At 47.1% G+C, this 16,023-nt stretch overlaps 1 protein-coding gene across 9 annotated transcripts in view; it reads right to left on the bottom strand.

The window, feature by feature from the left end:
* Positions 1-12,836, bottom strand: part of MPRIP (myosin phosphatase Rho interacting protein) — a 135,803-nt gene extending 122,967 nt beyond the window's left edge. For 3 of the 9 annotated variants that reach the window (XM_079133759.1, XM_079133758.1, XM_079133756.1), the window contains exon 1: positions 12,342-12,835. In XM_079133759.1, coding sequence (XP_078989885.1) covers positions 12,342-12,464 — 123 coding nt within the window. In that variant the 5' untranslated portion in view covers positions 12,465-12,835. Of the gene's footprint in view, positions 1-12,341 lie in introns of all 9 variants that reach the window. The other 6 variants (XM_079133761.1, XM_079133762.1, XM_079133760.1 and 3 more) reach the window with 3 other exon arrangements.
* Positions 12,837-16,023: the final 3,187 nt, after the last annotated feature.

Here is a 16,023-nt window from a genome sequence, read left to right as displayed (position 1 = left end):
CACATATCATACATGAGACCTTCACGTTGTTTCAAGAGATGGGTGTGCTGTTATCAAAGAAAGCATGAAAACTGGCTAATACCATAGCCAACAAGACACAGAAGGCCGTTCCCTCAAGTCAACCCCAAGATTTCTGGGGCCTGCTATCAGGGACTGTGGACCCCTCACCAGCAGCTCTCAGGCCCCTCGCACTCCAATGCACCCAAATCCCCCCTAAGTTATCCTGCCTTCAAGGCCTGTAACCTTCAGCCCTTTTCCCAACAATACCAAAGGCTGAACTTATCTCTGTAGCCTAGTGGGTTTTCATGAAGAAAGAACAAGAAACCCAACCTTGCACGCTGCACAGCCTCCTGTGCCAGCCCTTAGAGCTGCATCAGTGCCTACAACCAGAGGGGTGGCCCCAGGACCCAGTTTCCCTCTCTAGATGCACCAAGTGAGGAGCATCAGGCTTTACACAGCTTCATGCAGCGTCCACCACCAGCTTCATCCTCCCATCTGAAGGGCTACAGGCCAACACCTGGATCCATGTGCTGATTCTGCCACAGCCCAATGACAGAAATGCTGCAGACCAGTCTCTACCACTGGGTTAAGTCCAGGTCCCTACCACAAAGAGCTGAAAGATGTTCAAACAAAAACCTGTACATGAATGCTCACAGCAGCACTCTTACCATCTGCCAAAAGGTAGTAACAACTCAGATGTCCAACAACTAAGAAATGGATAAATGAAATGTGGTACATCCACATAATGGAAAATTATTAAGCCATAAAAAGGATAAAATTCTGATTCTATGCCACAAGGTGAATGAACCCCCCAAAACATGCTGAGTATAAGAAGCCAGACCAAAGGTCACATATTATATGATTCCATTTTGTGGAAATTTCCAGAATATATAAATCCAGAAATAGAAAACAGAGTCATACATAGTAGCTGGGGTCTGAAGACAGGGAGAAGGAAGCAACTACATAATCATAAGTATCCTTCTGGGGCACATAAAATGTTTTCAGCTAGAGTGGCGTGGCTGTTTCACAACACTGTGAATGTACTAATGCAACCGAATTGCACACTTTAAAATGGCTAATTTTATGTCATATGAATTTCACCTCAAAGAAGACAAATGAACAAAGATAAAACCCACAGCAGTTCCCAGCACCCTGAGCACAGAGAGGGCAGGCAGGATGGAGGCTGCTGGCCATGTTCATCCTCCCCTCCAACCCTCTGCCCATGAGGCCTTGCAAGCCCTGCCCCTGCCTGGGCTCCTCCCTGGACTCCAGCAGCTGGAGTGGGGGTGGGGGGACATTTTTAAAAGCCTCTTCCCTGTTTGGTCTTGACAGCACGCCCATGACCGCGGGATTTTTGGAACATGACGCCATTCGTGGCAAAAGGAGGAATGCTGGAGAATGCGTGGGGACAAACTCATGGGGCAAAAGCTTTGCAGGGAAGAGTCATGCCCTGTTCCACAAAAAGCTGCCCTTCCCATTAAAAAAAAAAAAAAAAAAAAAAAAAAAAAGGTAGGGCAGGAAAGTGGGATGAGGAGGGAAAAAGAGGAAGTTTAAACAAGGACAGCCCATATCCCAGCCTCCAGCCCCACCCCTTCCAGCACACATGCCTCCCAATAGGTCAGCACTAGGCCAGAAGGCCTACCTGACCCCTCTCAGTCTGTGGGCCTCGGAGTAAGGAGGCCTCCACCCAGCTCTCCCACTGACAGTGTACTGCCCCTGGGCAAGTACACTACCTCTCCCCACCCACTCTGCTTATCTCTCTACCTATAAGACTGCTGTGAGTGTAAATGAGTTAACAGTGAACTGGCACAGAGAAATTTCTGTTAGCTATGAATAACACCACCAGTACAATAAATAATCTGAGAACGTGCCAACTGCCCTGTGAGTTCAGTCAGGAAAACCTCTGCACCACAAAAGGCTGCTTGGATATGTGAGCCAGCCAAGTCCTCCAGGAAGAGAAGTCCAAGCTCACAGGTTTCTAGACAGGAAGGCAGATGTGAAGTTAGGAGAAACAGCAGGCTCTGTCTGCCCAGGTGACATCTGTCTGTCTATGAAAAAAGCCTTCCCAGAGGTTTCTACTTGTTCAGACTGTCTAGAAGTTTCCCTGGCAGAGGCTCTATTCCCTCTAATAGTGATTTATAAAGGCTATGGAAGACAGGTCAGAAAGACCCACCTGCCAGTGGAGGGACCAACTCAACACTGAACCCACAGTGCCATGACACACCGTGGCCAGATCTCCTACCCAGCCAGTGATTTGGGATGAGACCCAGGTGTGCCTCTGTGCTACTATACCCCTCAGCCATTTCACCCAGGTCCTGGCTTCCCAGACACCTCCCGGAAGCTGCACAGTTGCTCCAGGGGACACTAGCAGGATAAGCATAGCTTCAGCTTTGCTGGATCCTCTCTCATCTCACCAATGATAACTCACATGCTTCCCTGTGGAGACATTTCTGAAATGGGGATCTGTCTATGCCCTTTAGAGGACCTGTGTCATCTGCTTCTCTGGGCTGAATTCACCTCTGAGGTTAAATCCCAAGCTGATGGAGCATTGCCCCTTCGCATCCTACCCTCTAAAAATTCTTAAATCTAGTTCAACCCTTATACTTACATGTTTTGAAAACCAGATCCACACAAAAAACTGACTGCCCTTCTAGTCCCTGTGAAGCTAACACAGGAACTTCATATGGGGAGATGGCTGGGCTTTGGAGCTTGTGTTTGGTGGGCTGGGGGTACAGAAAAATGGAGGTTTGAGAGTCGGCTCTCCCACAAAATCAAGGTAGCAGGTTCCCTCACTGGGCCCATTTTCTTAACTGTAGCTTCAGTTTGGAGCTCAAGATCCCCAAAGAAGTCCCTCTAATTTGAATATCCCATCCTGTTTAGCTCCAGGAGAGATGGGACACTTGCTACTCTCTGTATGGCATCTGCCCAGCTGGTCCAGGGCCTAGCCATGGTGGACTTTCAAGAGCAAATGTCAGACCAACACACTGAATGTGACCCAAGGGCTGGGCCCCTATTCCACATGGAGATTCATGCTGTATGGTCAGTGCTTGCAAAATATACCCCATTTACTGGGCACCCACTATATGTCCTAGTATTTATGAACTCAGTTGTTCCTAAGGATCCTACAGTTGACGAGAATCTTGCCCACATCTTCCATCACCCTCATTGGCACCCAAAGATGGGTGGTATTATAACCCCTAGTCCTCAGAAGAGGGCATAGACACTTAACTCTAAGAAACCTACTCAATCAGCATGGAAAATGCTGGATGTGAACCCAAAAGTGAGTTCAAAGACGCTGCTCTCCACTATTCCAATTCTCTTACCTGGCACACTGAAATGAAATGTCGGACTATCAGATTTCTAGGTCATAGCACATTCCCAAGCATAAGCCAAGTTAGCACCTAGACCCCATGGAGCACTGAAGCTTCCACACACCAAGCAATTCACCCAGTCCTGACAGTGAGATTCTGGGTATGGACCAGGGATCCCTGAAGATGAGGCCCCTTTCTCTGACTCAGCTGCTCCCACTTTCATGGCCCCTTCAGCAATGGGCAGGACCAGGAAGAGGTAAGAAATTGCATGTAGAAAGTACACCACAGAGCCTCCTAAGTCTGTTAAAACCTGTGCTTCAGAATTTGTGAGAGATCAAGGACACAGCTATTTCCGGATTCTGAATTCCTCTCTTAGGGGAAAAAATAGTACTTCCTGTTCAGGTCACACCAAAGGTGTGGTCACTACCACAGGTCAGCAGCCTGTCTGGGGGACATGGGGCTCCCTGTACAGAGAAGAGGTGAGGCCTGGGCAATAAACTGCACACCACCCTATACCACCCATACACACAGACACACGCCCCACCACACACCCCAGAACTAAGGAATCCAAGTTAGGGCCAGGCCCTGTTCCTGATAGCAAAGGTTAGCCTTATCAGGGACACAGAGGCCAAAAAGGACTTTGGAAAAACCCACCATGTTGGCCTTCCTGTGACCTAGACAGGTCACTGAACCTTTCTGGTCTCAGCTGCTCCATCTGCTAAGTAGAGACAATCCCCCACCTGCTTAATGGGGGGCAGGGGTGAGGGCATAGCAGATTCTTTCTTCCAGAACTAGGAACTAAAAGCTGCAATTTATTCTACAATACACCAGCTACCTACCACCCATCTGCCCCAGTCAGACAAAAAGAGTACCAAGTTTATAAGTCAAAGTGGCCCTCTCAACGGCAGGAAGACAAGTTCAGATATGTTGTGAAGACTGGTCACGTGGAAGCAAGCTCTGTATCACGGTCCCATTATGGAGCAGCTTGGTGACCCTGGGTGGGTCACTCAAAACTCTCTGAAATTCAGTGACCCCTTCTCTCCCAGGGGAACACACTGCCACCAGCCCAGTTGGCTCCTGAGGCCTGTGTGAGATCATGGGACCCAACATTTGATTCAGTTTGTGGAAGTTCAGAGGGATGTCACAGGCTTATCCATGTGCAGACTGTCATTGCAACTGCCTTGACATCAGAAAAGGCCACTGTCCACTGCAACGTGCAACCCCCAAGCTGAGTCCCAGGAGTGGAAGGAGTTGGAAGGGTTCCAGGTTCCAGGCAAAAACCAGGCTGTGGTTTCATGTGAACTAGGATGACCCTGACTGAGAAAACCAATGAGTGGTTTGGAAGATTCCAGTTCCAGCCTCCAGAGACAAAATGCCAGCAAATCAACCCACCAGGCTCTCTCACCCCCAAAGAAAGGGGATAATGCTATGGGAGTAGTAGAGAAGAGTAGTGGTAGTTCCATCCCAAGGCAGCCATGGAAACTGCTTCAACTGCTGAAACTGAAACAAGCACAAAATCTGGGGCAGAGTTTTCAAACCTACCCCACTAACCAACCCCACACTCCAGATGACCCAAGGCCCCTGGTGGGAGGCAGAATTCCAGGCTTCACCCATTTGCCCAGTCCTGTTGCTTTTCCAGTATCATACACAGAATTTCTGTACCAGTAAAAGGCTCCAAAGTTAATGAAAGCCTGAAAACCACTGAACTGGTCCAACTGTGTCATTGAGATGCAAAAGGATAGCCTGGAGGACAAGTTTCCCAGGATAAAAGAAAGGTCTGTGTTCTTAGGTTGAAAGCTTCCAAATTAGCATCCAATGCTCCAGGACCTGGCCCTACTCCACCCCTACACAGCACCAGGTATAAGCAGTAGGATGTGCTTCCCTCTGCCTGGCTGCAGGGCTCTCTCCTTTCTTTAAGACTAAATGGCAGCTTGGGGAAAGGTTTAAAGATAAACATTGAAATCAAACTTCTTGATTTCAGCTACACAGCATGAGAGTCCTAGTCGTTACAAGATGGCTCAAACAAAGGCTCTTCCTCACAGGAGAGGGCACCAGCAACTTCCAGTATTGATCACCAAGTGGAGGTGCTCAGGAACTCCATGGTTCCATGGACACACCATGTCCTGCCTATGAACAGAAAGTGGGCACCTATTTTACAGGTCGGGGAACCTAAATCAAGTTCCTGGGTCACCCTGCACTGTCACTCCAACAGAAGAACACAGGTCTTGGGACTGCGGTCCTTCTGGAAAAGGTCAAGTAATAGGCTAGTAACGCTAAGAGGCAACTACCAAACAATGGAGCAACAAAGAAGAGCTAAGAGCCATGGAAGACTTCAGTTATATGGCCAGTAATGCAGGGGTTGAGGGGGAGGCACAGAGTACACACACCAACAGCCTATTCCCTAAACTCGCCTCCACAGGGTGGTTCGGAGACAATCCTGCTGTGTTAGCTCCTGTTCTGCCCCCAAACCATGCCCCTAGACAGGGGCAGGGCCCATAGCCCAAAGAGAACTTCCTAACACATCAAAAGGAGTCACCGAAGAAGATGCTATATTCACAGAAAGAAACCTCAAAGTTGGCAAGATGTGGGGTGGAGGGGCCATAAACAGAAGTAATAGGTCCAAGAAAACCAGTACCTCAGGAACCCTCCAACCCTGGGCCATTTTGAGGATACCACCATGAAGAAAGTCAGAGAAAGAAGTGACTGGCACAGCCTTCCTAGCTGTGGGTAAGGACTGCAGGCATAGGCCATATATGGCTGCTGACAACTGGGAAGGAGGCTGGTCTCAACTGAACTGTGCCCACAGGTAAAATACAGCTTTTTTTGTGTGCGTTGAAATGACATTATTTTGGATACTTGAGGTCAGAGAAAATATAACTGAAAATTAATTTCACCTGTTTCTTTTTACTTTTTAACAAGACAACTACAAAGTTTTAAATTATATTTGTGGCTTCCACTCTAATTCTATTGGACAGAACTGGTCTAAGCTAGGGGTTGGCAAACTACACCCATAAGCCAAATGCAGCCTGCCATCTGCTTTTTTAAGGCTCAAAACCAAGAACAGCTTTTATATTTTTAAATGGTCATATAAGTACCTACATAAATGCCTCAACTTTGCCTGTTGTCCTGCAAAACCTTAAGTATTATCACCTCGCCCTTTAAGGAAAAAATTTCTAATCCCTAGTCTAGATTCCAGAAACAATCAGATATTCTTTCCAGGTAAAACAAGGAACAGAAGACAGATGCGGATATGTATGTGAAGTGATTCTTGTACTTTTTTCTTTTATTGAAATAAAATTCATAGAACATAAAATTAACTATTTTAAATGAATAATTCAGTGGCATTTAGTATAGGTGATAATGTTGTGCAACCAGCACTTCCATCTAGTATCAAACTACTTCATCACCCTCAAAACAGAAGCCCAATCCCACTAGCAGTCACTCTTCATCACCCTTCCCTCAGCCTCTGGCAACCACTAATCTGCTTTCTCTTTCTATGGACTTACCTATTCTGGACTTTTCATTTAAATGGAATTATATATACGCCCTTTTGTGCATGGTTCTTTTACTTGGCATCATGTTCTCTAGGTTCATCCATATGGTTGTGTGTCTTTGTCCTTTGTGACTTTTTAGACCAAGGGACATTCCACTGAATGGATACACAAATTGTTTATCCACTCATCCATTGTTGATGGACATTTGGATTGTTGCCACCTTTCGGCTACTTTGCTCTCAAGAATATTCACACAAGTATTGGTCTGAACATACCTGTTTCTAATTCTTCTGAGCATACACCTAAGAGTGGAATTGCTAGCTTCATGGTAATTCTGTTCAACTTCTTGAGGAGCCACCAAACAGTGGCTGCACCATCTTATTTCTACCAGCAATTCACAAGGGTTCCGTTTTCTTTGCGTTACCACCAACACTTGGTAAATTCTGTTTTTAAAATTCTAGCTATCCTAATGAGTATGAAGTGGTATCTCATTGTGGTTTTGATGTGCACTTTTTTGATGACTGTGAGCATCTTTTCATGTGCTTGTTGGCCATTTGTAATGGGATTTTTTTGTGTGTCTGGAATTTTTGACACATCGCCTGCCAAACAATGTGCCAATCCACACATAAATTACATACCTTCTAGAAAGAGTGGGCATGATACAGTGCTTCTGAAATAAATGTCAAGTCAGATAAAAAAGTTCTGTGCCCTGGAGCTTCTAAGACTATCACAGGAACAAAATGCTTCACTGAGACTTGGTCCTCGCCTACCCATCTATGTCAAGGATCTTCACAGCCATGGCAGTGAGGTATGGCTCAGACACAGTGAGGGCAGTATCAAACCAGGAAGACTAAGAGTCACAGGAAAGATATAGCCCAATTTCATTACCAGATGGGAAAACTCAGGCCTCAGGAAGGAAAAGACCCAGTCAAGTACCATGATGAAACAAGGGAAGGCATAAGACTAGAATGCAATTCAAACACAGTGGCTTCTTCCACGGAAGACAAAAAAATGAGACACTGTGAGCCCGGAGATCCACACCCAAACTAGAGGTTGAGGACCCTGTACTCCAGTCCTGCCTCTGCCACTAACCACCAACAATCTCTGATCCACCTCCCAGCTGACCCTGCCCTCCGTGTCTTCTGTAGGCCCATCACATGGGGAGTCCCTTAGCTTGCTCTTTTTTCCTGAGTGGTAACACTCACTCCTAGGACTTTAGCAACCACCTCCACATTGCCAACGCTGGCCCCCATCCTCACCTAAACCCTAACCATCACCTCCTATTTTTTGAGTGTGTTACTCCACCTAAGTACTACAACAGACATTCACCTCCACAAGGTCAAATATATCACAATAGTTGGGGCCGCTCCCCATCCCCCACTTCTCCAAGTCATCCTCAATATTGTGTTGAAGGTGCTTCTATGCACCCCTTTCTTCAATCCAGCCTCTACTTCAACAAAACACCTTATCCCCAACATAAGCATCTCCCAGCACTGGTGTGCAGAATCAAGACCTTTATAGCAATCTACCTGGACTACTTCCACAGCCTCTACTAGTTCTGCCTCTAGCCACAATGACTTTCCTGAAGAGCAAGTTTATAAATTTAAAAGTTAAGTATAAAAATAACTATAAAATAACTAAGAAAATATTAGTGACTATTTTATAAACCTTGGCAAGAAGGCCTTCCTACATGAGATTAAAACTTCAAGCTATAAAGGATAACAGAGATTTAACTGCATTCATTGTATCTTATTACTTTGAAGCTGAGGACTGAGCCCAAGGCCTTGCACATGCCTAAGCACATACTCTTATCACTGAGCTACATCCCCAGTTTCATATGAAAAGAAAAACAATCATGCATAAAGAGACAAAAGACACTCAGAAAAAATACTTGCCATATTTAACATCAAATTTCTATGTAGAGGAAGGTGGGCAAACTATGGCTCACAGGCATAATCCTGCCAGCTGCCTGTTTTTGTAAATAAAGTTTTATTGGAACATAGCCATACTCATTAATTTATGTATTATCTACAGTTTATTTTGTATCATGATGACAAAGCTGCACAGGTGCCACAAAGATCATATAGCCCATAAAGGTTAAAATGTTACTGTCTGGTGTTTTACCAAAAAAAAGTCCACAGACCCCAATGATCTAAAGCATATACAAATCAATGGGGGACAGGGGAAAACGAAATCAATGGGAAAATGGGTAAACAAGCAAGTAATCCACAAGAGAAACAAAAACACTCAAATATTATAAGGAGAGGCTTAACTTCATCAGTAATTCAAGAAATGATTAAAGAATTAAATCATTTGATAATATCCAGTCCTGGAAATGTTATGACACAGGCTTTTTTGGAAGGCAATTTGGTGGTATCTGTAAAAAAAAATTAATGCACTTGATGTCAACCCAGTCATTCTATTTTTAGGTATCTGCCCCCAGAGAAATACCTGCATTTGCACGCGCACACACACATACACACATGCCCAAAAGCATTTATAACACTGTATACTGAAATATTTACTATTTATAACAGCAAAACTCATCAGTAACCTTGATGTCCATCAATAAGGGAATGGGTTAAATGACACCACATCCTTAATGGTCCAACAGGCAAAACAATATTGATATATTTATATGTAACATCACGAAAAGATATTATTAAGCAGGAAAAATATTGCAAACACATGAACAATTCAGGTTTAAAAGCATATTTGTGTCCATATGTACACAGAGAAATGCACAGGAGGGCTGAGGGAAAATGCCACCCTGTGAACAGCGGCCTGGAACTGTAATAATGAACTGTGGCTTAGTACTTAACCCAGATCACTCTAAATTCCAGTGATAAGAAGGAGGCAAGGAACTCCTCTGCCCCAAACCTACAATGGCAAGGCACCTTCTGCAACATAATCATCCTTGACATTAGTGCCCTCATGATGTGCTCATGGAATGGCCACTGTAGACTCTGAACAGGAGTAGGAGAAAGAACAGGGACAAGAATCTTGGCTCTGTCCCTATACTAGGCAAGTTGCTTCTCTTCTCCAGGTTTCAGTCTTCTTACTGGTAAGAGGAAGTGGTAAGATTAGCTAGCTGATCTCCAAGTCCCTTCCAGGTCTGATGCCAGAATACAGACCCTGGAAGAGGTTCCTGTACCTCTCTAGGGGAAAAAACAAACAAAACCCACAACCCACAGCTGAGGAAATACAGCTCAAATCAGGATGTTCTGAGGAATGTCTACTCTGGGAAGATGACATCCCAAGAGCAAAAGTCATCCCCTCCTCCCTGGGCTCAGTGTCCAGGCCTATTAGAGAGGGGGTGGCTTCAGTAGCTGCTGATGTATCTTCCAGCTTGGACTGTCTAAAATAAGCTCAGCGTGGGGAGGGGCAAAAGGAAGCAGGAGCTTGGGAGAGACCAATGGGAACTGACTGGCTGAGGTTTTCTAATGGAGCCATAAGGATGAGAGCTAGAGGCTGGGGGAGGGCCGGATGCAGTAGAGAGCAGCAGTGAAGCTGTTGGCAACAGCCCTGAGTTTCCCTCCTCTCTTTTCAAGATCAGTTTCTTCCTGAAAGATCCCAGGAGGTAGAAGGCTGGGCTAATCTCTCCCAGCACAAATAACCCCACTCATTATTTTAGAAACTATCATTCCAGTTGTGCCCTGGAGGTCTCAAGCCTATTTCAAAACCCACAATTCAACTTTGAATACAGTGAAAGAGTACAGTATTTCAAATTTTCCTCTCCCCTTGAATCGAATTAATAATTGACAATTTTTTTTATTTTAACAACTTCTACTCAAACATGCAAATTCCACTCTAGTGTATCCAAGCTTAAGAATCAGAAAACAGCCATATATGGTATAAATACCCAATTAATTGATTTGGGCAAGTGCTAAGAATAACCAGGTAACTTTCAAGTCTCTCACAACAGCCCTTACCAAACCCAAAACTTCTTAAATCAAAGTTGGCTCTTCTGTGACAAGTATTTTGTTTGTTTGTTTGTTAAAACGATAAGAGGGAAAAAGTTGAATGAAATATCATTCCTTGCTTTTCATGACAGCTCCACGAGGGAAGTAAGCCAGAGATCACTGTAACCAACTTATAGATAAGGAAATTAAAATATACAGAGGTAAAAGAACTTGTTCAAGGTCACACCACTGAAAGCGACAGCCAAGACTGGCAACAGTCTCCCCACTCCTCTTTACCATAGGAACTGCTTCCCAAAACAAAGCATCAGGATGAGAAGAGGAAATCAAGTTTTCTCTCTTAAAATTCTATCCCCTACCCTCCAGAACATCTTGGGAGCACTGCCCTTCCCAGGATGACCTGCCTCTAAGACCTTGAGTTTGGGTAAAGCTTTTTGGCATTTTGGCTGGTGGAAACCTGACCTCAGAGAAAGGCACTGCATCCAGGGCCATAACCCCTGCCCTACCACCCCACTCCGGTCTGCCCTGTAAACAAGTCAAACCCTGCTTACATTTAAGTGGCATCAAAAACAGCCAGGTCAGAGCACTTCAAAGCAATGTTTTCTGTCTAAGGGGTTCTTTTGCAAAAGGAGCAGCTACAACTAGGTCACACTGAACTGGAATGTGAAGGGAACTCCCCTGGCCTCATTCAGGGAGTTGAGAGAAAGCTCTGAAGAGGATGGAGACTGGGGGGAAAGGCTAAGCAGGGTGCACAGGTCCAACCCAAGGAAGAGAAAACAAGGCCTGGAATCCACCAGTGCAGGGGTTCCCAAGGGTTTCAAGGTTTCCAAAGGACTGCAGCCCTAAACCAAGGCTGTGCTTTTGATGTCTGTGACTCCGATGCAAGTTTCGGAGCTACTAACTAGTCCAAAGCCTTCAACTGACAGATAAGGCTGGAGGAGTGAGCCAACTCTTCTCTGGAACCCACAGGGCTTCGCATCCCCAGTCAGTGACCAAGAACTGGAAGGGCTGTGAGGGGAGAACACAGGCCCCTGTTCTCCTTTTCACAACAACAAAAAGCCCTTCAGCTTAAGTTCAAGAGCAAGCCCCTCCACCTCTCTCCTGTCCCTGATGGTGACAATGACTTAGGAGGACAGGATGAGTCCCACAAGGCAGAAGGCCATGGTCCACTCAGACAAGCTAATCCCTGGGTCACTCTGACGGACAAGTCTGAGTTGCCAGTACAAGATCAGCGGGGTGCGGGATGGAAGTGGGGGGTCTTGCCAAACAGCAAGCAATCCCCAAACGCTTTGTTCCTACTAAGAGAAAACAGGCATTTTTGAGTCACCCAAAAAGCATGAATCACACGGCCGGGTTGTGGGAACAGGAAAGGATGTTATTTTTCGGCATACTTGAGGATTTTCCCTTTGTCCCGACTCTATCAGTACTCCTCCCGCCCCCACCCCCCAACTCCAGTCCCATCCCCCAGCACTCACGCACATTTTTTCTGCTCCATTTTTATTTTCCCCGTGGCCTTCAAAGGCGCCCCGGCCCTAGCCCGCCTCGGGGTACGTACCCCCAGCACGACGCGGGTCTCAGGGGTCCACGACCCCAGTGGCGCCCGCCCCTGCCACTCACCTGCGTCAGGTCCTCGTCATTGAGCAGATGCGACTCTCGGGGCTTGAAACAATTTTGACACTTGCTCTTGTTGAAGATGTTGGCCTGGAATTTCCTGCACGGATTCTCCTTGGCCGCCGACATGGTCGGCGCGGCGGCGGCGGCACAGGCCCGGCCCGCGCGTTCCCGGCGGGTCGGGGCTCAGCGCAGCCGCCGCCGCATCCCCAGTCGGCCGCCGCGAGGCCCGGCCCTGCTCTCCCGCGGACCGGCTCGCCGCACGGCGAGGCTACCGCGCCGCGGGGCCTCACAGCGCGCGCGCCGCCCCGCGCCCGCCCGCACTGCCGCCGCCCGGCCGCCGCGGGCCCATGGACGCGGTCCCGGGCCCCTGCCTCCCGCCGCGGCCGCCTCCCCAGGAGCCGGTCGCCGCCGGCCCGCTTGTCGCCCCGCCGCTGCTGCCCTGGGCGCCCACAGCCGCTGCAAACGGGAGCGGAGCGACTCGCGCACTCCGGGCGGGGCGGGCGGCGCGGGCGGGCGCCGGGCGCGTGGGGCGGGGCCGCACAGACGTGATCGGCAACTGCACCTGCCAATAGCGGCCGTGCGCTCCCGCTAACAAAGAAACCCCTGGGCCAATGGCAGTCGGGGGCGGGGCCAAAGGCGACCGAGCGCAAGGTAACTTGTGCAGCGGAGGAAGGTGGGGGCCCCCGGCCTGGGACGTTCAGGTTTGGTGGACTGGCGCCGAGGCCAGCGGGCCTGACAGCTGCAGAGGCAGGGCGGGGGCCTACGAGACCGGGAGGTGGGCTGAGGCGGAGCCGACCTCTGGCTGGCTCTCCGAAAACCATTCAGTTCCAGTCCAACTCTCTCTCCAGAGCCCAGCGTGCGCACCCGGACCGAGCAGATTAGTTTAGCACCTACTATGAGTTGTCGTAGTCATAGTTGGCATTATTCATAAGGCGTAGATACTGTTCCAAGTACTCCAAAGACTTTGGCTCATTAAAGTTTCACAACCTTTCCTTGATCACTCCCATTTTATATATGAGAAAACTGAGGTGCGGAGAAGTTAAGTAATAGGAGATAATGTTTCCAGGGATGACTAAGAAAAGATGTCAGCCATCCTTGAAGAGCTGTCAGTTCTATTATGGGAGATTAGTGAATGCTGACTCTCTGCCAGGTCCTGAGCTAGGCATTCTTTCCTTCGTTATGTGTTGGAGGAAAATTAAGGCTCAAACACCCTGAGTAATTTTGTGCAGGGTCATTCTGCTAGGAAGGCGGCGACCTGTTACTCCAGACCTCCATTGTCCAGTCTTCTGGCCAAAAGACAACCTGGAGACACTATGAAGGCACTGACAGAGGGTGCAGGATTCAGAGAGGAGAAATGTACTCTGTAGGAGAATTAGAATGGCTTCCAAAAGCAGCGGGGTGGATTGAAGCAGATAGAGGCTCACTGGGGCTGGAGGTGGAGATAGGGAAAGAAGGAGCAAGAAAGAAGTCTAAAGGATTTGATGAAGGCTGATCATCCAGGGCTTTGGATTGCAGGCTCTGTCATGAAAATGTCAGCCTGCTGGCAGTTGAGAGTCTTCTTGAGTGTTTAAACTGGGTGAGCTAACTCAGTCTTCACAGGGGAGGTGACATTGGAGCATGTGGCAGCGGCAGCGACAGCAGCTGTTGCTTAAGGGATGGGAAGGCCCTAGGAGAAAAAGTAGCAAATGCTTCCAGAGCTGTGTACTTTTCCACTGATCATGTGGTGACTATCCCAGGGAGGTGGATTTCCACTTTGAGTAAGAAATGCTTTCCTACAAAGGGAATCGGAGGAAGGCAGATCAAAGTCCTCCGGCAGCCTAAGGGGGAAAAGCCCAGCTCCACCTCCTCAACTCCAAGGCAGCATTGGGCAAGTCCTTTACCCTGCCTGGTGCCTCAGTGACCACATGTACAAAATTGACATGATTGTATTGTGTCGAAAGCATTAAGTGAGATAATGCTTGTAAAATATTTCACACAATGTGGCAAAACATTAATTAAATGTAGCAAATGATGTTTATTTTACTATTCTTGCAACTTTTCAGTTGCTTTCAATTTTTTGCAAAATAAAAGAGGGGAGGAAAATGGGTAAAGGAGACTGACAATTCTTGCCTTTCCAGAATACTAAGAAAGTGATACCAATAGTGACCTCTGGGGAGGGAAGCTGGTGGTTGGGAGGTGACCTACTTTTAATTTTCAATGTAAGCCCTTTTGTTCCTTTCAGATTTGGTATTATGTGCAAGTACAACTTCTTTTAAAATAAAAATTTTAAAGTCCTATCCTTGCCTCAGGGCCAACACAAAAGCCTTCCCACTGAGAAAATGCTATGTGTGTTCAGGTCAGTGGACATATCCAGTGCCCAAGGCTGGGGACTGGGGGTCTGAAGCTGGGATATAGAGTTTGATTTGGGAATCCAGAGGCTGCCTGCCTGGAGGCAGCTCACACTCAAGTAAGAGTAGACATGTGGAAACATGAGGCAAAAAGATAATACTCCATTTGAAGTGTTGTGGGGGACCAAGACCTAGGGGCACCCAGTACGGTAGGTAGCTTTAGGGAGAGCTCCTGAAGAAGTCAGCTCCTGGGATAACTGAGACCCAGCTAGGAGAACATGGAAGGAAAGCATTCTGTACATGACCACCAGGAGAGGCTCAGGTCCTTGAAACCAAAGGGTTTGTCAATGAACTCAAGTACCTCCTATCACCTGTAGAGATGCTGAGCAAGTGATGCAGGGATCAGGAGATGAATGGATGGTGAGAGCTCAGCTTCTTGCAGAGGATGTTAATATCATTTCATCTCCGTTTTACAGAAGACACCCATGAGGCTCAGGACATATCAGGAGGTTGCCTCTGGTCACAGTTACAGTCTCTATGAGAGTTCAACTCCATACAGTCTGTCACCAGAGCTGCCTGGACAGTGGAGACTCATCAACTTTGGATTTTTTCCACCAAGTACTTACACAGGGGCTGTTTGTCTGGAGAATGAATTGGAGGCAGAAGACTGGAAACGTGATGGATCCAAATATGACCAGGACAGATCAGAGTACAGAAGTAGGAACCCAGACTAGAATAGGGTCATTGGGAGATGATGAGAATGAATTTGGACAACATTAAGGAGGCAGAATATGTGATATGCTGTTCAAACTTCATTAGACCATGACATATGCCTGTTATTCAGGAGACTGAGGCAGAAAGGTCATTTGAACCCAGGAATTCAGGGCCAGCCTGGGCCACATAGCTAGGTCCTGTCTCGAAACACACACACACACACACACACACACACACACACACACACAAACTAAAGCACCAGAAGAATGGGGCTGATTCTCAGTACTCCAATTCCTGGGCCTAGTTCAATGCCTGGTAAGAAATCAATACCCAATGATAAGCAAATGGATGAAAACATACATTTCTACCTTGTATTGGAGTATCTCCCTGATCAGATTATAAAATTCCATGGACAGGGTTTGGGTCTTGTAGCCTTGGATTCCCTTTTAGGGACCTAGAATAGTATTTTGCGCCAGCTTTAATACTAAACGTTAACATCCTTTAGTATTCTGTACATCTCAATGTATAATGTACTTCCTCCAAAATGCAAATAGACAAGCAAGAAAGAAAAGTCCTTTCAGGTGAGACCCAATGCAGTTAAGTATTGCTGTATGATTCTGACTGCCACCCTGAAGCCTTTTGGG

This window comes from Sciurus vulgaris, assembly GCF_902686455.1.
Source record: "Sciurus vulgaris genome assembly, chromosome: 3".
Taxonomy (NCBI): Eukaryota; Metazoa; Chordata; class Mammalia; order Rodentia; family Sciuridae; genus Sciurus; species Sciurus vulgaris.
Note: the sequence above shows the minus strand (reverse complement) of the source record. Positions and strands in the feature narration are given on the sequence as shown.